Raw genomic sequence first — 23,934 nt, forward strand, 5'->3', positions numbered from 1 at the left:
GCCCCACTAATCAAAACTTTTGACTTGTCTCTGACATGTCAAAAGTTAGTTGAAACTCAGCTACTCTTTAAACATAACCTGTTAAAGACGCTTGAGGACTGGAGTTTAGTAATACTGCTCTAAAGGGCTTCCTCCTTGGTCCTTCCTTGGGGTCATCAGGTGTGCTCTTGGTCCTCCACATATCCTTAGCCTTTAGAGCTTTTACCGGTCCTGTAACCAAGGCAGGTTTCTCCTTTCCCCACAGGGGTATAGTTCTGTTCCCCTCCACCCCACAGTGTCATTGGCTGGATTCTGTCTGTCCTCAGAAGTGGTCATCCCTATTCTCCCTCTCTACATCTTCTTCACCTTTGCAGCATTGTAGGCTTTATTATTAAAGTATTATTCCATCATTTTAGGCACGGTTCTATGTTCTGAACCATAGAGGCTTCTGACTTGTTCTTGCAAGGACTGTTGTCCCTTAGATCATTGATTGATGTGTAGAAGAGATGGAAGGTATGATTGCTGTATATTTGCATTTCTATGATGATCTCTATTATATTTGCAGTGAATTCAGCTCAGAAACTATACAGAATCCTGTGTTTGGTCCAACCGCCCTGCCTAACAGCTCTGCATCCATTGCTTCCTCCTCTTCATCCTCCGGCTCAGCCTTTCGCCCAGTAGTACCAAGCCGGCAGGTTGTGGAGCGTCTTTCCCGTATGTTGGACTTCAAAGTGGAATATAGAGATAGAACAGCGGATGTGGTTCTTGAAGACAGCTGCACTGTTGGTAAGTTTTCCAGCCTATACGATTTACGGCTCATTTCACTTAGGTTAGGATCTCTCCTCTAATAAAATGACCATTCAGTGTAAAGCTTAGAGATATCAGTCCTTTCACGCTTTGAGCTTCCCTGTATGGAGATTAGACATGTGACCCCGGAGGGCAGCATAAAATCAAGTGAGCAAGCTTACCGTGGATCAGTTTCAGTGTAAATCCATATTGGAATGGGAAAATCCGCTGATCTCAGCAAATTCCAAAGAGTTCTGGTCATCGGTGCTAGCCGACACTAGAGGCCAGGATTTCATACACTGCCAGGCTTGTGGGGTTTTCTCAAGCAGCGATATGAAGAGTATATCAAAAATGGTATGATTGCAGAAAGCATCCAGCAAAAGTTGATGAAAGGGGTAACTGGAGGATGTCAGGAATCATTTTGATGAATAGGTGCTGCACAATCAAGAAGATTGCAACTGAATACAATGCTGGTGCTCCAGCTAACTTGTAAGAACACACAGCGGGGTATTACGCAGCGCGGATGGGCTATAATAGCAGACAACCAGTTGCAGCCCCATGGCTGCCTAAGAGAAACAGAAAGGCAAAACTCCAGTAGGGAAAACAGAACAAAAATTGTATCACTGAGCAGTAGAAAAAGATTACCTGGTTAATCCACATTTATGTTGCACCACGCTGATGGGAGGTCAGAATTTAATGTAAGCAGCATGAATCAATAAATCCTTCCTGTCATCTGCTCGGAGCACGTCAAGAGTAATTTGCAGTAAGGGCCTTTACACACTGGCGTTTTCACATCCTTTCTGCTGTTACGGTGTGGGAACATCAAACGGAAAGAAACCGCTTCTATTTTCAAGCCCGTAGAAATGCATTGAAGCGGAAGATCTTCAATTTCAATCCGTTTCTGTATTTTCCATCTGCATTACATTTTTCACAATGGATCAAAAGAGCAGACTGTTGCTCTTTAGTTTCCAGTTTCTCCTCCTCCCTACCTCCCTCATTTCCCCCCTGTTCTTTCCACCCTTCTTCTCCTACCCCATCTCCTTTTTCTTTCTCCTTCTTATTTCTCTTTCTCCTTTCTCTTTCCCCCTTCTCCTTCTTCTTCTTCACCCGCCCGCCCGCCTGCTCCTTCTTCTTCACCCCGCCCGCCCGCCTGCTCCTTCTTCTTCACCCCGCCCGCCCGCCTGCTCCTTCTTCTTCACCCCGCCCGCCCGCCTGCTCCTTCTTCTTCACCCCGCCCGCCCGCCTGCTCCTTCTTCTTCACCCCGCCCGCCTGCTCCTTCTTCTTCACCCCGCCCGCCCGCCTGCTCCTTCTTCTTCACCCCGCCCGCCCGCCTGCTCCTTCTTCTTCACCCCGCCCGCCCGCCTGCTCCTTCTTCTTCACCCCGCCCGCCCGCCTGCTCCTTCTTCTTCACCCCGCCCGCCCGCCTGCTCCTTCTTCTTCACCCCGCCCGCCCGCCTGCTCCTTCTTCTTCACCCCGCCCGCCCGCCTGCTCCTTCTTCTTCACCCCGCCCGCCCGCCTGCTCCTTCTTCTTCACCCCGCCCGCCCGCCTGCTCCTTCTTCTTCACCCCGCCCGCCCGCCTGCTCCTTCTTCTTCACCCCGCCCGCCCGCCTGCTCCTTCTTCTTCACCCCGCCCGCCCGCCTGCTCCTTCTTCTTCACCCCGCCCGCCCGCCTGCTCCTTCTTCTTCACCCCGCCCGCCCGCCTGCTCCTTCTTCTTCACCCCGCCCGCCCGCCTGCTCCTTCTTCTTCACCCCGCCCGCCCGCCTGCTCCTTCTTCTTCACCCCGCCCGCCCGCCTGCTCCTTCTTCTTCACCCCGCCCGCCCGCCTGCTCCTTCTTCTTCACCCCGCCCGCCCGCCTGCTCCTTCTTCTTCACCCCGCCCGCCCGCCTGCTCCTTCTTCTTCACCCCGCCCGCCCGCCTGCTCCTTCTTCTTCACCCCGCCCGCCCGCCTGCTCCTTCTTCTTCACCCCGCCCGCCCGCCTGCTCCTTCTTCTTCACCCCGCCCGCCCGCCTGCTCCTTCTTCTTCACCCCGCCCGCCCGCCCGCTCCTTCTTCTTCACCCCGCCCGCCCGCCCGCTCCTTCTTCTTCACCCCGCCCGCCCGCCCGCTCCTTCTTCTTCACCCCGCCCGCCCGCCTGCTCCTTCTTCTTCACCCCGCCCGCCCGCCTGCTCCTTCTTCTTCACCCCGCCCGCCCGCCTGCTCCTTCTTCTTCACCCCGCCCGCCCGCCTGCTCCTTCTTCTTCACCCCGCCCGCCCGCCTGCTCCTTCTTCTTCACCCCGCCCGCCCGCCTGCTCCTTCTTCTTCACCCCGCCCGCCCGCCTGCTCCTTCTTCTTCACCCCGCCCGCCCGCCTGCTCCTTCTTCTTCACCCCGCCCGCCCGCCTGCTCCTTCTTCTTCACCCCGCCCGCCCGCCTGCTCCTTCTTCTTCACCCCGCCCGCCCGCCTGCTCCTTCTTCTTCACCCCGCCCGCCCGCCTGCTCCTTCTTCTTCACCCCGCCCGCCCGCCTGCTCCTTCTTCTTCACCCCGCCCGCCCGCCTGCTCCTTCTTCTTCACCCCGCCCGCCCGCCTGCTCCTTCTTCTTCACCCCGCCCGCCCGCCTGCTCCTTCCTCTTCACCCCGCCCGCCCGCCTGCTCCTTCCTCTTCACCCCGCCCGCCCGCCTGCTCCTTCCTCTTCACCCCGCCCGCCCGCCTGCACCTTCCTCTTCACCCCGCCCGCCCGCCTGCTCCTTCCTCTTCACCCCGCCCGCCCGCCTGCTCCTTCCTCTTCACCCCGCCCGCCCGCCTGCTCCTTCCTCTTCACCCCGCCCGCCCGCCTGCTCCTTCCTCTTCACCCCGCCCGCCCGCCTGCTCCTTCCTCCCTTCCTCTTCACCCCGTCCGCCCGCCTGCTCCTTCCTCCCTTCCTCTTCACCCCGCCCGCCCGCCTGCTCCTTCCTCCCTTCCTCTTCACCCCGCCCGCCCGCCTGCTCCTTCCTCCCTTCCTCTTCACCCCGCCCGCCCGCCTGCTCCTTCCTCCCTTCCTCTTCACCCCGCCCGCCCGCCTGCTCCTTCCTCTTCACCCCGCCCGCCCGCCTGCTCCTTCCTCTTCACCCCGCCCGCCCGCCTGCTCCTTCCTCTTCAGCCCGCCCGCCCGCTCCTTCCTCTTCAGCCCGCCCGCCCGCTCCTTCCTCTTCAGCCCGCCCGCCCGCTCCTTTCTCTTCAGCCCGCCCGCCCGCTCCTTTCTCTTCAGCCCGCCCGCCCGCTCCTTCCTCTTCAGCCCGCCCGCCCGCTCCTTCCTCTTCACCCCGCCCGCCCGCTCCTTCCTCTTCACCCCGCCCGCCCGCTCCTTCCTCTTCACCCCGCCCGCCCGCTCCTTCCTCTTCACCCCGCCCGCCCGCTCCTTCCTCTTCACCCCGCCCGCCCGCTCCTTCCTCTTCACCCCGCCCGCCCGCTCCTTCCTCTTCACCCCGCCCGCCCGCTCCTTCCTCTTCACCCCGCCCGCCCGCTCCTTCCTCTTCACCCCGCCCGCCCGCTCCTTCCTCTTCACCCCGCCCGCCCGCTCCTTCCTCTTCACCCCGCCCGCCCGCTCCTTCCTCTTCACCCCGCCCGCCCGCCCCTTCCTCTTCACCCCGCCCGCCCGCCCCTTCTTCTTCACCCCGCCCGCCCGCCCCTTCTTCTTCACCCCGCCCGCCCCTTCTTCTTCACCCCGCCCGCCCGCTCCTTCTTCTTCACCCCGCCCGCCTTCTCTTCTGAAATAGTAAGCCTGTCGAATAGTAAGCCTATTGTGATATGGTTTTGGTCACCTGCTGAGCTGCTTGTAAAAGTATTTTTAAATACAGAATTAGAAAAAAAGTCACGGTTGAAGCTAATATTTTTCCCGGACATTGGGGTAAAAAAGTCCCCTGTTTTTACAGACTGTCCAGGAATTTTTGGATGACTCGCACTCCTGGCAGTAGCTTGTCCGAATGGGAAGAAAGGAATCCCGGGAAAACGTCTCGCTGGCAGTTCTTGAAAGGGAAGAATCAGATATATATTTTTTTTGTTTAATTTTTAACATTAATTGGCACAGCGCGGGTTTCCATCCTGTTTGTATTGGGACACCATAAAAAGCGCATTGTGTGTGAGCGAGATTAAAGGGTTTCTCTTCTTCAAACTCAAAAAAACAACTTTCCCTTCATTTTGCTTCTATGATATCCTGTAAATGACCCGCATCACATGATGAAACAAGAAGCAGCGTGCGCTTAATTGTAATTAATTCTGTATACAAACCAGGAGTTTGCTTATTTTTGTTTTTTGGTAATTCTTTCTTTTTACTTTTAGTCCTACTCCCCTGGCAGATGTTCTTGGTTTCTGTCTCGTCAGGCAGCCCCTCTCTAAATGCATCTGCTCCCTCTCTGCACCCCTAGCATGCGGCTAATTGTGTCAGGGAATTCCGCAACCTGCTAGACATATCTGCAATGGCTGCAGCAAGAGAACTATATTATTATATGGTGGCCATTCAGATCAGTGACTGTCAATGTAATACTTGGGTGACTTGAGTTTACGAGAACAGAGGCCACGTGTACAGACGGACTATCGATTCTTGCTCCTAGAGGAGGGGTCCTGAGCAGGGCATCCCTTCTATGATGGTCCATATGCCCTAATAAGAGAGATTCTGCCTCTGGAGGAGCCAGTACTATCCACAGTACTTGACTAGCTGATTGGGGGGGCTGACCACTGGGACCCCCATGATCATGAGAACGGGCATCCAGAAGATCCCCAAATGAATGGAGCTGCGGTCGATCTTGCACACTGCTGCTCCATTCATTTCAGCATGTCTACTGGAGACAGCAGATCCAATTGAATTTGTCCATCTCTGACATTGTCATTGAAATGAAATGGGATGGCAGCGCACATGATCAGCCGATGCTCTATTTACACAGGCCAGCATAGAACCCCTATTTTTGTGATCTGTGTGGCTTCCAGAGGTCGGACCCCACTAATCAGATAGTTATCCCCATGCTGCGGATAGGGGATAACTTTGAACCTTGACAAACCTCCTTTTAATCTTGCAAATTAAAATAATCCCCATTATCTCCCCTTCTAATATATGTGGGTCGTTCCAGAATATATCACCCATGGGGTAACATCTGACCAGCTCCGATTTTTGTGTAAGGAAAAAAAAAACTTTGCCCATTTGTTTGTTACTAAAATGTATATAAAAATCTCAATATTCAGACCCATTGGGAAATTGGATAAATTTACCCCCCTGTATTGAGCCAAAGGCCACAGAGAGCTATATTTTTTGGCAATTCATATTTTGGAAACTATTAGGTTTAGGAATATATGCAAGGTGTTAATGTCTTATAAATCTAAATTATATTACAAGCATACTAGTGGATATACCTGTGTGTTGCATGTTGCTATATTTTGCGCTTAGAATTAAATAATCAAGTTGTGACCCCTTTTACTTATTCTATTTGGGACCTAAAGAATGGTCCTGCCAAATTTCACGATTGTACGACGCCAGGAAGTTATAGAATTAGATTAGGTACATTACATAGGGGTTCACTTACTTTTGCACTTAGCATTAAATATTCAACTTGTGACCCCTTTACTTTTCCTATTTAGGACCTAAACAATGGTGGTGCCAAATTTCACATTTGTACCAATCCGGGAGAATTAAATTACCGTATATACTCGAGTATATGCCGTGGCACCTAAGTTTTCCACAAAAAACTGGGAAAACTTGAGTGCCTCGAATATAAGCGGCATCGCCCCCCCCCCCCCCCCCCGCAGTGATTTTTGGGGGAGGGCTTTAAATATAAGCCTTTTTCTGAAAATCATCCCTAGTTGTAGTAAAAAATAAAAAAAAATCTATACTCTCCTTTCGGCCGCTGCCGGGGGTCAGTCGCGTCTAGCTGCTTGGGTCTCGCCACTGTAATGAGGTTCTTTCAGCAGGCGGGGATTTTCAATAGCCGCCTGCTGAAAGTGCTGCGGCTGATTGGCTGAGCGCTCAGCCAATCACAGGCAGCGCTCAGCCATTCATTGAATGACAGCTGAGCGCTGCCTGTGATTGGACACAGTGCTCAGCCAATCACAGGCAACACTCGGCAACTCAATGAATGCATCGGCAGAGAAGTAAGTATAGATTTTCTTTTTTTACATATTTTGGAACCCTCCCTGGAGTATAAGCCGAGGGGGGAGGCCTTTTTCACCATAAAAAATGTGCTGAAAAAGTCGGCTTATACTAGAGTATATTCCATAGAGGGGTCACTTACTTTTGCATTTAGAATTGAATAATCAAGTTATTGTTTAATTACGCCAGTTTTCGTCGCCTGGTGCTGAAGAACTCTCATGCAAAACTTCACTTAAATCGGACCAGAACTGTAAACGACACAAACGGATTTTCAATACAAGTTAAAGTAAAATTGGAACAAAATTTTCAAAACTTTTATTTTTCAACTGAGCCACTCCAGAGAGAAAGCTGGAAAAATATATCTAGCACCGTACGCTGACGTTTCTTTCAGGAAGGCTTTCTTTATAGCGTTTGAGAAATAAAATCTTGATGGTGAGGAACCCCTCACTGACAACCATGTGGTATCTAGTATGACCAAATCTACCTGAATAGCCTCATATCATGAAATAGGTGAAAAGTAGTTTTTAAATAGAAATGGCATTAATTTAAATAATGTAATTAATTATGAATCATTGTGTTTCCAGGGGATATAAAACAAATCCTAGAAAATGAGCTTCAGGTTCCTATATCCAAAATGCTGTTAAAGGGCTGGAAATCCGGAGATGTGGAGGACAGTGTGAGTATCAACTGCTTTTAGAATCTTTTACCCATCTTCGTTCTTTTTTGCGCCGTAGAATACCTGAACTTGTTAAAAACCAGAAATGCATGCTGGGAAATGTCCGGCTACTGACAGCTGTTATGTGCCAGGGATGCCAGTAGTCGAACCTACAGCAATCGGCTAAAGCCAGTGGCTCCAATATGACATGGGTGGTCTATCGTGATGGGGCCTCCTTAGCCACAAGTAGTAAGTAACAACCAAAGAGGGAAAGAGGTCTTGGGGGGCAAAAATAGATGTTTAATATTATTATAAAGGGACAAATTGTTATATTTCATTTTGTCTAAAGGGGGACTCGGTTTAATCCCGGCCCGCTTTAACTAAGCTTCTCTGAACACAAATGCATTTTGAAGGGCCGGACAAGTGTAATACCATTGAAATCATTGGCTGTCCATTCAGATCAGTGGACACAAGTGGTGAAAAGTAGAGCAAGAAGTGGTCAATACTGTTCAATTGTTAAATTATTCTGTTACATTTATCCAAAACTTTTCTGTTGGCGTTTAGTTGGCAGTGGCTTTTAACTCTTTCCAATCCACTGTCTGACGTCTGAAGACATTATGATTTAAGGCTGTACAGCTCCGATGTTGGAAGACGTCCGTCAGGGTTCTCTTACTGAATATCGCCAGCCTCTCTGCTGTCAGAGTCTATTCAACGTGTCGCCTCATGCAGTACTGGTTTTAGCCAGCAGATAGCGCAGTTGTATAACGGCAGATAGGAAAACCAGGATAGAAATTGGATTGGAAAAGGTTAAAGCAACTCTCTGGTTTTGCGTCAAAGTCCTAACACTGAACTGAAGGGGAGAGGGTATATTACCTGCTGTGATTCTTCTATGCTGATGCCCTCTGATACACTGGTTTGAGATTCTGTTTTCGGCTCTCCAAGAGGGCTATTGCAATTTTTAGCTAACTACCGTAGTGCACACTGTGAACTGCTATCTGATTGGTCAGCACTGATCATGTGAGCAGTGTTGGCCAATAAGAGAGCAGGTATAATGCGATGGTAGTCAAACACTGCCAATGCTCTGTGGGGATGAGGTAGTCTGATGATTGCGTCGGCCGTCTTGGAAGCAGAAAACAGGACCCGGAACCAGTGGATCAGAAGGGGCAAATAGCTGGTAATATTGCTGCCCTCTCCAGTCCCAGGACAAGATTTTGTACCAAAACCAGAGGGTTGCTTTAAAGAAACACTCCAGGCAAAACTCAGACAATGCCTAATGCTGCGCTGGTAGAGGCGGTGCATGGCAAGAAGATTACAAAAAATATTGAGAGACTCCTACAGCTCCCCCTTAGGCCATGAGCTGGGTATGGCACAGTGGATCTGTTTTGCCTGAAGTGTTCCTTCTTAACTCCTTAAAGGGGTTGTCCCGAGGCAGCAAGTGGGTCTATACACTTCTGCATGGCCATAATAATGCACTTTGTAATGTACATTGTGCATTAATTATGAGCCATACAGAAGTTATAAAAAGTTTTATACTTACCTGCTCCGTTGCTGGCGTCCTCGTTCCCATGGTGCCGACTAATTTTCGCCCTCCGATGGCCAAATTAGCCGCGCTTGCGCAGTCCGGGTCTTCTCCTCTTCTCTATGGGGCTCCGTGTAGCTCCGTGTAGCTCCGCCCCGTCACGTGCCGATTCCAGCCAATCAGGAGGCTGGAATCGGCAATGGACCGCACAGAAGCCCTGCGGTCCATGAAGACAGAGGATCCCGGCGGCCATCTTCAGCAGGTGAGTATGAAGACGCCGGACCGCCGGGATTCAGGTAAGCGCTGTGCGGGTGGTTTTTTTAACCCCTGCATCGGGGTTGTCTCGCGCCGAACGGGGGGGGGGGGGGGGGTTTAAAAAAAAAAAAAACCCGTTTCGGCGTGGGACAACCCCTTTAAGTAAACTGCTGGCTTTAAATTTGCCGTAGATGTTCCTGGTTCTTAAACCTGCGCCAGCATATATTTACTACACAGGTAGGGCTCGTTCACACGGGTATATGCCATTTCGCTCCCTGAAATACACAGCCCTTTTACCGCGTGTATACATGCTTATTTTCTTCTTTTTTTTTTTTTTCCTTTTTTTTGCTTTCGTATTCACTGCATTTTTTTCATGTGTGCCTATTTACTTAACCGCTGTCTCCTGCCAACATGCGTAGAAATGCAGTGAAAGCGCATGCAATTGCGTATTTACTGCGCTTTTATGTGATCCCATAGACTTTGGACGATTTTCAGTCTGTGATATTAACCAAAAGAGGACATGATGCCTTTTTTTTTTCTTTTTCGCGTCCGCTGAATATCCCAGTGCAAATCAATGGGGTTTCTGCTGTCCATATTCTGCTCATAACACGAACCCAAAATACGCCCCTGTATGTGAGTACAGTGAAAAATTAGAATGGAAAAAAAAAAGAATATTTTTTAAAAGTCACTTCAAGAGGACTAAAATGTTACTCTGGGTAAATAAACAACGTAGCACTTTGTATCAGCCTGTGTGTGCTGCGTTCCCTGGAATAAATGTATACAGTGGGTGCAGATATATATATTATTTGTTAGTCTTCCAATGGTCTTTTCTGATCCTTTTGCGGAGCAAATAATAAAAATCAATAAAACTGAAACCAAATATTTGAAATGTTAAAAATTGCCTTAACAATCCAGCGCTGCGGCTCCGGCGACTCCCCACCACTGTGTTTACATGTGACCAGCGCTGGTGACCACTGCAGCCAATCCCTTCCCTAAGGGCCATTCACAGAAGAGTATTTTCTGTCCATATTCAGACCATATTGGATTACAACACGCAGACCCATTGGATTACATTGGGGGATTCAGACATGCGGTTTTTTTTTTATGCATGTAAAAAAATAAATCCAATTGCACCGTGCCCTATCCTGGTCTTTATTCACATAGCATAGTAACATAGTATCTAAGGCCGAAAAAAGACATATGGTCATCCATTTCCGCCTATTTCCCCCCAAATGTTGATTCAGAGGAAGACAAAAACCCTAATGAGGTAAAAGCCAATTTTCTACATTTAAGAAAAAAAATTCCTCCCCGACTCCAATCAGAATAATCCCCGGATCACCGACCCTTCTGAAGTAATCAGTGATGTAACATGTAATATTGTATCGCTCAAGAAAGGCACTCAGGCCCCTCCTGTACTCCCTTATAGCAAAATCGCCCATTAACCCTTTCCAATCCAATTTGTATCCTGGTTTTCCTAGGGGAGCTCACTCTTTTTCTGCCATTATACAACGGCGCTATCTGCTGGCTAAAGCCAGTACTGCATGAGGTGACACGTTGGATAGGCTCCGACAGCAGAGAGGCTGGCAATATACAGTAAGAGAATCCCGGCGGACGTCTTCCAACATCGGAGCTGTACAGCCTTAAATCATAATGTCTTCAGAGGTCAGACAGTGGATTGGAAAGGGTTAATGACTAAGGCCGCCTGCAGACGGGCGGAAATTCCACGGCGGGATTTCCCACAGAATTTCCGCCCCTGGAAGCTGCCATAGGATTGCGTTAACAAACGCAATCCTATGCAGACGGCCGCGATTTGGCCGTGCGAAATCTCGCGCTGCAAACAAACCGCAGCATGCTCTATTTCTGTGCGGGGCCCGCAGTGAAACGTCACTCACCGGCCGCCGGCTCATGAAAGAGGTGGGGCCACGGGAGCAGGTGAGTGTCACGCTGCTCTCTGCAGGCGCTCGGGTCGGGTCCCGCTGCGAGAATTCTCGCAGCCGGATCCGACCCGGCCGTCTGCAGGTGGCCTAAGGGCCCGTTTAAAAAAAAAACTGTGACAAACCTGCATTAGCATCAGTGTTGTCATCAGGGTGCTTTTTTGTGCACCCTATTTCCTGTGGGTTGTGGTGAAACTGACATCACTCGGGCTTTGGGGTGTGTGTTTTTTTTTTTTTATTTGTTTGTTGTTTTCTTTTGCTTGTGAAAAATGGATAAGATCTGGATCTGATACAATACGGACATAAAACATAAATGCATGGAGCAGTGAAAACGGTGCGTTTTTAAAGACTGAAATTGCATATGGCGAAAGCATTCTTAACAATAGGTAAATCATCTGTACAAAAGTTACAATAAACCTGCATCGGTCGTGCCACAGAAATCATGTGCAAGAAGCAGGAGGGGTTAGCCAAAGAATTACTAAAAAAATGGCTAATGGGTCTGTGGTCCCGAAGGTTCAAAGTACCCCGTAGTAACTGTTTGGTTTCCAGTCCAGAGACGGAACCGTTGGACACGAACGGAGCAGCAAATGTAAAATCTCCGATAATATGCCCAACCATCATGTCTGAACTTCCCAGACTTTGACGGTGTGATTCAGCCTTGCCGCTATTCTTCATCACGCGGCTGTAGGGCGTTGGTTGCCTGATAACGGCAGTGATATTAGCGCGATCTTCTTGCTTCATCTGCCCACGGGATCTCTGGCGGGGCCACACGACAGAACTAACTTCTATGCATAAAAAGTGTGTGGTTAGCGAGAAGGCACATTCCCCGGCCGGGACGTCAGCAGCGTTTCTTTGTAAATCTGGAAATCCCCCTGATTTTACTTCCTTGACCTTCCTATAACAGATCTGTGTGACGCCGCATGAGGGGAGCACAGGGCTGTGAGAAATCGGTACTGTCTGAGATGTGAGATATGGCCTCCCTGTCAGTCGTTACCCCAGATTAACCACTTATCAGTATGTTGTAGAGGGCGATTCACAATATTAATGCCGAGCCCCACGACTTTATACTATACACTGCTCATCATTAGGCCGTATGCGGATCTGGCTGCCAATGAGTGCAGCAGTTTGTGGAACGGATCCTGCTTTTTTGCAATCGCATCGGTGTATTTTACTGGACTCTATCCGCAAAGAAAGAACGTGCATTGCGTGCGGAAATAAAAAAAAAAAAGGCACTAGTTGAAGGGCTAATTAATGTGAGTTCCAGATGTGTTCATAGAATGGTAAAGTTGGAAGGGACCTCTAGGGTCATCAGGGCCGACCCCCTGCTCAGTGAAACGCACAGGAAAATACACATCTGTGAACGAACCTATTAAAATCAATGGGTTCTATTCACTGCACATTGTGCACGTAAATACGAATGCGGCCTTGCTTGCTCGCTGTCAGTGGGGATACGGCGAGCTTAACGTTGTGTTCACACAGTTGATTTGCTGCAGATTTACTACAGCTGAAAAAAACATGCAGCAAATCTGCATCATTTAGTGCCGAGCCGCAACAGATTTCAGGATTTCATTTGAAGGGGTAAATCCGCTGCAAGACTGTAGCAAAATCTATACTTCAGGTCACTCTCATGCATGGAGTGTCAAAATGCTGCGATTTTGATACTGCGTCCAACAGCGGTTTTTAACGCACCCTGTTATTGTGATATGTTATCAATATGTTTGTAAGCCGATGTTGGTACGTTTCTACCGACTCCAATTCTACGACTGCGACTCAACAGCCCTGGTGTAAGCATGCCCACCCTTGCCTGTTTGTTTGCTTGCCTTTCCAAAAACTGCCGGGTTGGTGCTCCCCCTGGTGGTGGTTTTCCGATGCTGCAGCGATGATGTACCCAAGCCTCCCCGTGACATTCGAGTCCAGTGATTTGGCTGCATCTGCCATGTGGCACGTAGGCACTGCAGCCCTGGAAGTAAAGGCCATAAGATGGCACCAGAGTATAGCGGTACTGTGACAGTGGGCAAAGGCACAGGGGAGTATTGCTGCTTTTAATTTATGATCCCAGCATTTTTTTTTTTTTTTTAAACATTTTTGGGCCCTTTTTAGTTCATTTATTTATTTTTATAGATTGTACCTGCTTATGGCTATACACAGGGTGAACTCCTGTGGAGGAGAATAAAAATGATACCAGCGACGTGCCCATTCTGTGGCTTGAGCTGGCGGGTCTTGTGTTTCCTTACTTCTTAAAAGAAACTTTTGTTGGTTTCTTGTATTATGCAAATAAGGGAGAAGGAATGATGACTCTGCAGCGCCACCTATTGGAAGGCAGCATTCCTGCAAGTCAATGTTAGACTCTTAATTTGTATTGTTCCATCTCCCTTATTTCCATATGACTCAGAGATGCTTGAGTGGCCTTATAAGTTTCTTCACTCTCCCTAAGGAGAAAAGATGGCGTTCCTGACTTTCTTGTATTAGACGCTGATGCAATTTCAGATTACTGCTTTCCTTTACAGTCTGACCAAATGCATCAAACTGCAATCTAAAGTTCTAGAATTACAGGGATAGTTATGTTCCTGCCGCGACTTTCATAGAAATGAATAACAAGGCTAGTTACGGCTATTTGGGTCCTAAAAGTATGTGAGAAGTTAGCTTCCAACTGGAAGTAGCTCTAAATAATAATGTATGTGAGTTTGTACATCCCTCATGTAATACATTGCATATCGGCTGCATTTTCATATGCAACTTTGCTATGAAACAGAGCAGACATGCGCAGTCTCTACTGGCAGACCCGATATTTACAATCACGGGGAGACCTGCAGCGTTTTACCGAAACAGCCCCAAACATGAGGCCGTAGTCAGATTTGAACCCAGGACCCAAGCACTGCAAGGCAACTGTGCTAACCACTGATCCACCATACATATTGCACTATGGTGGATTTTGCTTTACACAGTCATGCCCTGGAATCATGGTTATCCTGAGCCCGGTCATTAAGAAATAATCGGCCCTTGTTAAACCAGGGGTGGTCATTCCAGCCCTTTGTACTAACTTGAATGATGTCAAGCTCAGTCGACGACTACCTCTCTAGGTGTCCGAATCTGGTGGGCAGTCACTTCACCTACTCAATGAGTCTTTTGGACACTCACACATAGGCTGCATCCCTAATGATTGGATGAGTCAATCTGTGGAAGCTGGTTCAGCAGCTCACAAGACGAGGCACCGCCACTTTACTGCTCATTCAGTCCTAGTGAATGAATGGTGTGCGTGGGCAAGAGAGCGAGGCAGAGAGCTGAGTGAGTCGTTGTGACATGGGCAAGCAGGGTTGGCTTAGCCAACACAAAACATCTCAGCATTAGGAGGACCTTACATAACCCTTGGCCAGGACCAAGAACTGTTAGACATCAATTTTGGAATTTAAAGGGGTGGAACAGGCGAGCCACTGGGTGATCAGGCAGAGCGCTCACCTAGTAATCTGCTGGGGAAGGCGGATTCTCAGGCTGGGCCGACTTGGCCATTACAATATACTCTGTGGTTGGCAGATAGAGGTTTTTATTCTTGCTCAGAAATATTATAATTGCTATGAAATCTAGAAAATTCCTTTTTTTGCCTTCACTGTCATCCAGTTACCGGCACTTTATTGCTATTTAGCTTCATCTCTGTTCTGTCTCCCCTTTTCTTCAGCCGTGAATTGGTTAATAATCTTTTAACACTAACCCCCCAAAGTTAGTGGCATTTCAGTGCGTGCGGAGGAACAGAGGCTTAGTGTGCAGGCCTATCATTTGAGTGGACAGTCGGACTATTTTTGGAAGGTTCGGGCTTTAAATAGCACCAGGCCAGTGAATAAAGGCGCTGTTCTCTGCTCTGATACATGCTGTTCCTGAAGGCTTCTCTTCTCAGCCCTGAACAGGTCTTAAGTTACCAAAAGAAAGAAAAACACTCATCCGGGAAAGGCCCTTTGAATACAAAATGCATGAGCGGAGGCCCTGACCTAGTGCTGGGGTTGCACTGGCATTCCCATACATGTGCCTTGTGCAAAGAAATCCATCAATCAGGTCGTTCAACTCTTGTTTTCATAGCAAATGGACCCAAGTTGCCTTTTCCATGTGCAGCAAGAAAGTCCAGAGTTCAGAAAATCATGTAAAGAGTATTTCGCTTGAAACTTCTACTCCTACTATGCATGACAGCCTGCTGGGCGGTGTAGTCTCCCAGCAACTTAATGGCCACGAGCCCTGCTGTAAAGAAGCAAAAATACCGGCATATAGAGGGGTATTTTCACATCGGCCACGATGACTGGAAATGGGAATAACCCTTTGAAGGGGTTGTCCTAGATATAGAAAGATTTCGCAGAGGGCGTAGAATGTGAAAAAATAGCCTCATTTATATTCATCACTCGGAACCCAGCTTGTCCAGCGCCACCGCTCTTGACCCACCCTCCAGGCTTTATTTACAAATCACAGTGGTGACGTTCCATATTCACTTGGGACTGCTGCAGCCAATCATTGGCCTCTGTGGTACTGAGGCGTATACAGATGTGGCCAGGGATTGGCTGCAGCAGTCACAAGTGTACAGGGAACGTCAGCGTTGTTGCAGAATTAATATACCCTTTTGAGGAGAATGGGAGCGTCGACGCTGGAGCGGCTGGGGATCACAGCGGTGAATATAGACAAGGGCTCATTCACATGGGTGCATTTACTTTCAGCCTGTGAATACGCAGTGTTTTCACGGACCAAAACTGTGCGTGTTCCCTGCGTATTGCTTTTTTTTGCGCACCTACGCATCGCGTTTTTCATGAGTGCAAAAGGTGGGCGATTGCAAAAAAAGGGGAGAAGGCTAATCGTCAAATATGATCTGGTTTAAGCGATGTAGTAACACGGGTACAAGAGTTGCTCACCTTGATGCAATTAATATTGCAATAAGAATACAAGCAATGCAGCCGGGAGACCATAGAATCACAACGTATCCCAAATCACGTACAGTCAGAAGGGAGGATTGTGATTGGTCCTTGATGCTATTGATTGCATTCAGGTCACATTTGATGCAAATCAATGGGGTTTCGGCTCTCCGCCCGTACGAATGAACAAAATGTCAGAGAGCAGGGAATTTAAAGAACGGTCTCTCGAACCACCCACATAAAGGCTACGTCCACCTTCACAAACACATTTTTAGGATATTCTCAATCCATATAAACAATTTTGGAACAGTTGTTAAAAAATTCCTACATAATTCTGTCTACAGCCTTTCTAAAAACCTGTGTGTCTCCCTGGTAGCATAACAAACTGTACGGTCTGATCCTGTCGTCATACTCGCGTCTGTCCGTCACCCGCTTCTAGATAACCTATCAATTGTATGTCGTCACAAAGGTGACAAAAGTAAGAAAATACGAAGCTGTAGGATCAGACTACACAGTTTGTGGTCAATTGTTGGGGGTCAGCGGCTCAGGGTACATGCTGATCGACTGATTGGACAGGCCATGGTGTTTGGGTTGAGCAATATGGCCATTTCTCAGGCCTGTTTGGTCGTGTTCATCAGTTACTTGGCCTGAGAGCAGCTCAGTCACATTCATGCAATACCAGGCACAGCCACTATACAACGTACAGTGCTGGTGCGAACTGAGGTACAGCAGCAAACATACAGCCGATCGATGCTGTGACTTCAATCAGCTGATCAGCAGGGATCCTGAGTGGCGGACGCCTGTGGATCATACTATTGATGACCTGTTCTGAGTATAGATATCAATAGTATAGTGACGGAACCCCCTCGATGCGAAACTGCAGTTAACCAGATGTGTATCCAGCAGCTGAAGTCAAGTATTACATGGCGGTCATCCAAATGAATGGCCTTTTACTAGAGTGATGTTCTGGTTTGATTCTAGTGTGTTATAGTCTATTGAGAGTCCAAACCAAATTGTTTTTGCTGATGCGCTCTAATGTTTTTACTTTTAGACCGTCCTGAGGACTCTTCACTTGCCAAAACACAATAACCTTTACGTCCTGACCCCAGACTTACCGCTTCCATCCATGTCCAGCCAGTCCAGGTAATGCATTCCTTTTCAGTTATTGTCTTCCTACTGGTTTCTTATGCTATGTTGGTTGCACACATCCGTCTGCGGGTGATACGCCCGTCTTGGGATGGTTTTACAGCACCCAAGGACAGTAGTAGTGCTGATGACCTCCCCCTATGTGTCATATCCTATACAAATCATCAAAGGGGTTTACACACCTCAGTCAGACTAAGGCTGGGGTCACATGGTACAGAATTCTCGCAAAATTGCCGCACTGAAAAACTGCAAGAATTCCGCTGGAAAAACTCTGCTTCAAAACCTGCGGCCTTTTTATATGCGGGTTTTGAGTGGTTTCGCCCTCGGCATTTCGCTGCGTCCTTCTCTCCTCATAGAGAGGCCGCTGCGGAAAAGAGAGAAGAATTGAAACGCTGTGAAATTGAATTTCGCGATGCATGTCAGTTTTCGTGCGGCTTGGCCGCAGCGTGTGAATGAGGTTTTTGCAAAATCTCGTCCACTTTGCCGGCTGATCCCGGGATTAGGAGCCGCGGGCGGAATTGCCATGCGTACCTTTCACACGGAGATTCCCCGGCAATTCCGCCCTGTGTGAGCCTATGCTATGGGAGTCTTGCAGGTCAGGTTTTCTTTCTGTCTTCAGAGCAAGAGTGTTGCAGCTTGTTCAGGTCCGCTATGAGGACTAGAGAAAAGTAGAAAGTAAACTTAAAGGGGTTGTCCCGCGCCGAAACGGGTTTTTTTTTTTTTTTCAACACCCCCCCCCGTTTGGCACGAGACAACCCCGATGCAGGGGTTAAAAAAGAACACCGGAGAGCGCTTACCTGAATCCCCGCGCTCCGGTGACTTCATACTTACCTGCGGAAGATGGCCACCGGGATCTCCTCCCTCCGTGGACCGCAGCTCTTCTGTGCGGTCCATTGCCGATTCCAGCCTCCTGATTGGCTGGAATCGGCACGTGACGGGGCGGAGCTACACGGAGCCCCATTGAAGAAAGCAGAAGACCCGGACTGCGCAAGCGCGGCTAATTTGGCCATCAGACGGCGAAAATTAGTCGGCTCCATGGAAACGAGGACGCTAGCAACGGAGCAGGTAAGTGAAAAACTTTTTATAACTTCTGTATGGCTCATAATTAATGCACAATGTATATTACAAAGTGCATTAATATGGCCATACAGAAGTGTATAGACCCACTTGCTGCCGCGGGACAACCCCTTTAATAAAATGTGATTACTAGTAAACTCGAAAAATAGAAAAAGGTAAAGTTTATTTATCTCACACAGTGACGCCAGCAGGAAAAAATACACCATGCCAGAATTGTGGGCATACCATCTCTAAGACAAAACTGAATAAAAAGCAATCAAAAAGTCATCTGCACTCCGAAATGGTCCCAATAAAAACTACGGATCGCTGTGCCAAAAACAAGCCCTCACAGGGGTGCAGCGACAGAAATATACAGTTAAGAGGGTTCAAAAGATGTTGTCAGAGAGTAATGTTTATTTGCGTAGCACATTTGGTGTTGCCATAAGGGTCCTGACCCACAGAATAAAGATCACGTGTCGTCGTCACCGAACCATGAATGCCGTGAAAACATTTTTACCCCCCCAAAAAACAATTACCCTTCAGTAGAGATGGGCGAGCGTACTCGGATAAGCACTACTCGCTCGAGTAATGTGCTTTATCCGAGTATCGCTGTGCTCGGGTCTGAAGATTCGGGTGCCGCTGCGGCTGACAGGTGAGTCGCAGCGGGGAGCAGGGGAGAGCGGGCGGGAGAGAGGGAGAGAAAGATCTTACCTCCGTTCCTCCCCGCTCTCCCCTGCAGCTCCCCGCTCCGTGCCGGCACCCGAATCTTCAGGGACGAGCACAGCGATACTCGGATAAAGCAAATTACTCGAGCGAGTAGTGCTTTTCCGAATACGCTCGCTCATCTCTACCCTTCAGACTAACAGTTGAAGGAGAGACATGAATTGTTAAGACTCGCTAACATGAGCGTATTCTGGCTGCGTATCGCACGTATATTCTGGCTGCGTATCGCACGTATATCTCTTACATCGGGCTGTTCAGACCAGTTTTTTTTTTTTTTTTTCACGCTCGTGTTAAAAAAAAAAAAGCGCAGCCTGTCCTAGCTTGGTGCGTGTAGTGCGCCCATTATAGTATATGGTTGCGTAAAGTTTGCAGTGAATATGTTTGTTACATGCGTATTTCCAGCATTCTGCGTATTATGTGCATAAAAAGTACAGTCTTAAGGCGGGCTCACACGAGCGTAATTTCTTCATGTATTACGCTGTGAATGGAGTCAGTGAAAGTGCGTTGATTTTCATTGATCTATTCACACTTGCGTGTATACATTGCGTGTAATACGCACATCAAAAAGGAACGCAGCATGTTGTATTTTACTGCGTATTATGCGTGATAGAGCCCTATTCTATATGGGTGCATAATAAACTCTGTACTTGCGCAAATTCACTTCCATACACGGTGGTATGCCTGACACTGCTGGCTTACACAGCGGTAAAAGGCTGCGTTATACACACAGCGTTATACGAAATGTTCTTGTGAGCCAGGCCTAATACACAGTCAAAACAGGCTTGTGAAAACGGGCAGCCACGAAAGTGTAATAACGTGGTGGGGGCTTTCTGTGACCCCCTTGTGTGTGCGGCCGAATATTATCCTGCTGGAAGCCACCATGAGAGGAACACATGTGGCTGCAGGATGTCCTGAACATATCGCTGAACTGTCATTGTTCCTCATACCACTACTAGGGGGGACCAACTGTTGTATACGATGGCCCCCCAGACCATCACACCAGCAGGGGGCAGTGTGCCGCTCCGCAGCAAAGGCAGGATTGAGGCATTCACCCCGAGGTCTCCAGACATGAAGACGGCCGTCGGTAGCGCCCAAACTAAACCTGGATTCGGCTGAAGACAAACAGATTCCACTCCGTAGCATCCAGTTTTATCATCCGTGATACCACTGCAAATGGAGGCAACGGTGGGTGTCAAAGGCCGTACATGTAGTGGGCACCGTCGGACCAAATGTCCTTTAGCCAAGTACCTGGAAATGGTTCAGACAGACACTGGCCTGTAACGATGATGCCGCCTGTCTCTGGATGGCCGACAACAAAACAGTTGGAGCTGCTCGTGCTTGTCGAATGAACGTCTCTACTGGTGGTCTGTCGGGGGGTCCTGAGCCCGGTCACCTTGTGTGCCCTCACACATCCACTGGTCACCTCCTAACAGTCTGGTCAGAACGGCCCGGTGACAGCAATTCATTGATACGACCATCCGGCTTCTCGCATCCCAATAATGCGCCCCTCTCAGACTCTAGTAATGGTGTGAAATCTCTTCTCTGCGTCGTAGAGGCGTCTAGTGGTCAACAAGCTCCTCACAAGTGGAAGAACAGGTCACTACACACAAGGAGCCTCCAAGAGCCTCTTATAGGAAAGGGGGGAAACAACTTTTAGGGCCTCAGGTGACAAGACTGTTCATCTAATCATCACCACTCTAATCAATTGTATATCTGCCTGAGATGGAACTGCATGCCGCGTTTAGCAGCAAAACAACAACTTCTTCTAGGGGCGCGATCTTTTTACAAAAGAACAATTGTCACAGTAACAGGGTCCAACAATCACCAACCTGTGACATACGGCACCCGGGGGCAGTTTATTTCCAGCTCCCTGTATCCGGCACACATGCAAGATGGAGCCCAAATCCCACCCTGCACGGCATAACACATGTACATACACATAGTCATTGATCAGTAATGATATTAAAACCTTTGACTGACAGGTAAAGTAAATAACCATTGATTATCTGCTGACCATGGCGCCTTTCAGGGGGAGGATGGTGGTGGGGTGGGAGGGACAATATTATGCAGCAGATGACCGATCAGGTTTTGAAGTTGATGTGTTGGATGCAGTTAACATGGACATGTGTAAAGACCTGGGCGACTCTGATGAGGACCAAATTGGGGTATGTAGATGACTGGGTCTGAGCATCTCCAGAATGGCAGGTCTTGTGGTGTGTTCCTGGTATGTAGTGGTTAGTACCTACCAAAAGTGGCCTACAAGGAAGGATCAGAGGCAACCGGGTCATGGGTGCCCAAGGGTCATTGGTGTGTGGGAGGAGTGAAGGCCTCCCATCTGGTCTACTCCTATAGAAGAACTACTGTAGGGCTAACTGCTAAAAAAAAAAAAAAAAAAAAAAAAAAAAAAGTTTCACCTTCAAGAGTGGAGTGATCGCTTACTGCCTAATATACCCCTGACAAAGTACTCCACTAACTTTACCTGTCAGTAGTCGAGAACAATTCATATGATGTGTCCTCTGCACCTATTCGTCTTTTCTGGAACCTCCCTGACCGCCTATGAACATCACAACCGCTTCTGCTTTCTGTTTTAGTCACTGGTCACAGCAGACGCCGTTCCTTCATTGTCACCAGACCGGACCATAAAGTAATGCTATACAATAAGATCCTTTTACTGGGTGTCTAATAAAATCTCTGCAGGTCCTCAACACGAAAACAGGTTTCCACAAAGTACACTTAGACATTACTCGACCACGCTACATTGGGCCTTCATGAAAACCTGTGCAGAAAAAATATACTAGACTTTATTTTTTTAATGAGGCCTGATGTGTCCACTATGTAAAGAAAGGATTAAGTACCTCAGAGCTCATTTATGAAAGAAGCCTACAATTGTGGAGACTGAGGATGACGTGAAACATCTTCTGATACCACAAGGGGGAGCACTTCGTAACTAAAAAAAAGTTTAGTTTCAAGAAAACTGTATTTTGGACAAGTAACGGAACAGCCGCTCCTAACGGAGTTATTCGCTTTTTTGCTATTCTGCACACACAATCTCACATTCAGTACTGTATGGATTTAAAATAATCTGAATATATACATATTGTAGTTTTTTTTATATATATTCCATAGAAAAAATTTAATTATCTGAGGTATGTGGGTCGATCAATTGGTTTTCAGTATAGGGAGGTCTGTATTGAGTTGTTTGAAATTTTTATGGTGGTGTCCAAAAAGTTGATTTTAGTATACGAGTAGCTTAATGTCAGGTTTATGGTGGGTGGAACCCATTGAATCTCTCATGGAATTTTATTAGTTCTTGTTCAGTGTTGGTCCAGATGATTATGATGTCATCAATGTAGCGGAAGTAGGCCAATGGTTTGCTGGGGCAGGAGGCCAGAAAGTCACTCTCCAGTTTTGCCATGAAAAGGTTGGCATATTGTGGTGCCATTTTACTGCCCATGGCGGTTCCATTTAGTTGCAGGAATCTCTCTTTGCCAAAGCAGAAATGATTGTGTGTGAGGGTGAACCTTGTGAGTTGTAACACGGATTTAGGGGCAACCCCATTGGCCTCAAGGTGTGCCTGGCAGGCAGTCAATCCATCCACATGTTGGATGTTGGAATATAAGGATTCCACATCTATGGTGGCCAGGATGGTGTCATCAGGGAGGGGACCTATGGTTGACAGTTTGTTCAGTAGGTCCGTGGTGTCTTGCAGGTAGCTGGTTGTGTTTCTCACCAATGGTTTAAGGACCCCGTCTACCCATCCTGGGATTCCTTCAGTGAGGGTTCCCACACCTAAGATAATTGGCATCCCTGGGTTGCCAGCTTTGTGTAGTTTGGGATGCATGTAGAAAACACCAACCCTGGGGTTCTTCGATATCAAGTCCAAAAGTTTTGTGGAGCCCACAGACGGGCTACTGATGACCCTTTTCAAGTCGCTCACATATTTTTGAGTCGGTCTTGATCCTGTCTGCTGTAGTATCTGGTGTCCGTCAGATGTCTGTCTGCTTCTTTCTTGTAGTCTGATGTGTTCACGAGGACTATAGCACCACCCTTATCTGCAGGCTTAATGGTGATCTCCTTGTTGTCTTTGAGTGCATAGATGGCCCTGAAAATAAGCCCTAACACATCTTGTGGAGCAATTTTTGGGGGGGAATTACAGCGGTAGTGTCGAGCAGTTACTGAGATAGTTGGGTTGGGACTGTGGGCGATTTTAAAAAATAATATTGTGAATGAGCATTAACTCAAATATTGACCTCCTGAACATGTGCATTACGAATAGGTGTCCAATATATGAACATACTACATTTCTGAGGACAACCAACTACAAACGGGCCCTTTTTTAAAGTCTACAAAACAAACAATTAAAAGATTTTTTGCAATAGGTTTTATTAGCCCATCTTGTATATTTTCTTTTTTTATATGAAACCCTCTTTAGTTATGCATCTAGGTGAAGACTGGGCTGAGAAATCGATCTTCAGCTAGCAACTGTAACTTCATAGCAGAAAAAGGGCACCTCAGCTGCGCCTGCACTGTTCTCTCTAGTGCAGGCACAGCTTTTCTATATTAACAGTGTATTAATACATGTCTGCTTTACATTTTGTTTGCAGACCTACTTGGTCCTGTGCCCACAAGATGTGTCCCTAGCGCTGGTGTTGACTAGTGTGTCCTGCCCTTGGTGCTCAGTCCCCAGCACTATATAAGGAGAAGCCATTATATACTGTCGACAGCTTCACCCTTACACAGTGCCTGTTACCTGCTGGTCCTTCTGCACTGTCAGGACCTCAGTGCAGCAGATTGTGACATACTGTACTGTACACACGATGCACTGAGGTCCGGACAGTGTATCGGGAATGGGCACTGTGAAGGAGATAAACCACCTGCAGCACAAAACAGCTTCTC

At 48.1% G+C, this 23,934-nt stretch overlaps 1 protein-coding gene across 1 annotated transcript in view; it reads left to right on the forward strand.

The window, feature by feature from the left end:
- Positions 1 to 23,934, forward strand: part of FAF1 (Fas associated factor 1) — a 256,577-nt gene that overhangs the window by 36,018 nt on the left and 196,625 nt on the right. Inside the window, exons 4-6 of the mRNA XM_066597616.1 lie at positions 545 to 765; positions 7,452 to 7,543; positions 17,165 to 17,256. Coding sequence (XP_066453713.1) covers positions 545 to 765; positions 7,452 to 7,543; positions 17,165 to 17,256 — 405 coding nt within the window. The remainder of the gene's footprint in view (positions 1 to 544; positions 766 to 7,451; positions 7,544 to 17,164; positions 17,257 to 23,934) is intronic.

Source organism: Eleutherodactylus coqui, chromosome 3, assembly GCF_035609145.1.
Source record: "Eleutherodactylus coqui strain aEleCoq1 chromosome 3, aEleCoq1.hap1, whole genome shotgun sequence".
Taxonomy (NCBI): Eukaryota; Metazoa; Chordata; class Amphibia; order Anura; family Eleutherodactylidae; genus Eleutherodactylus; species Eleutherodactylus coqui.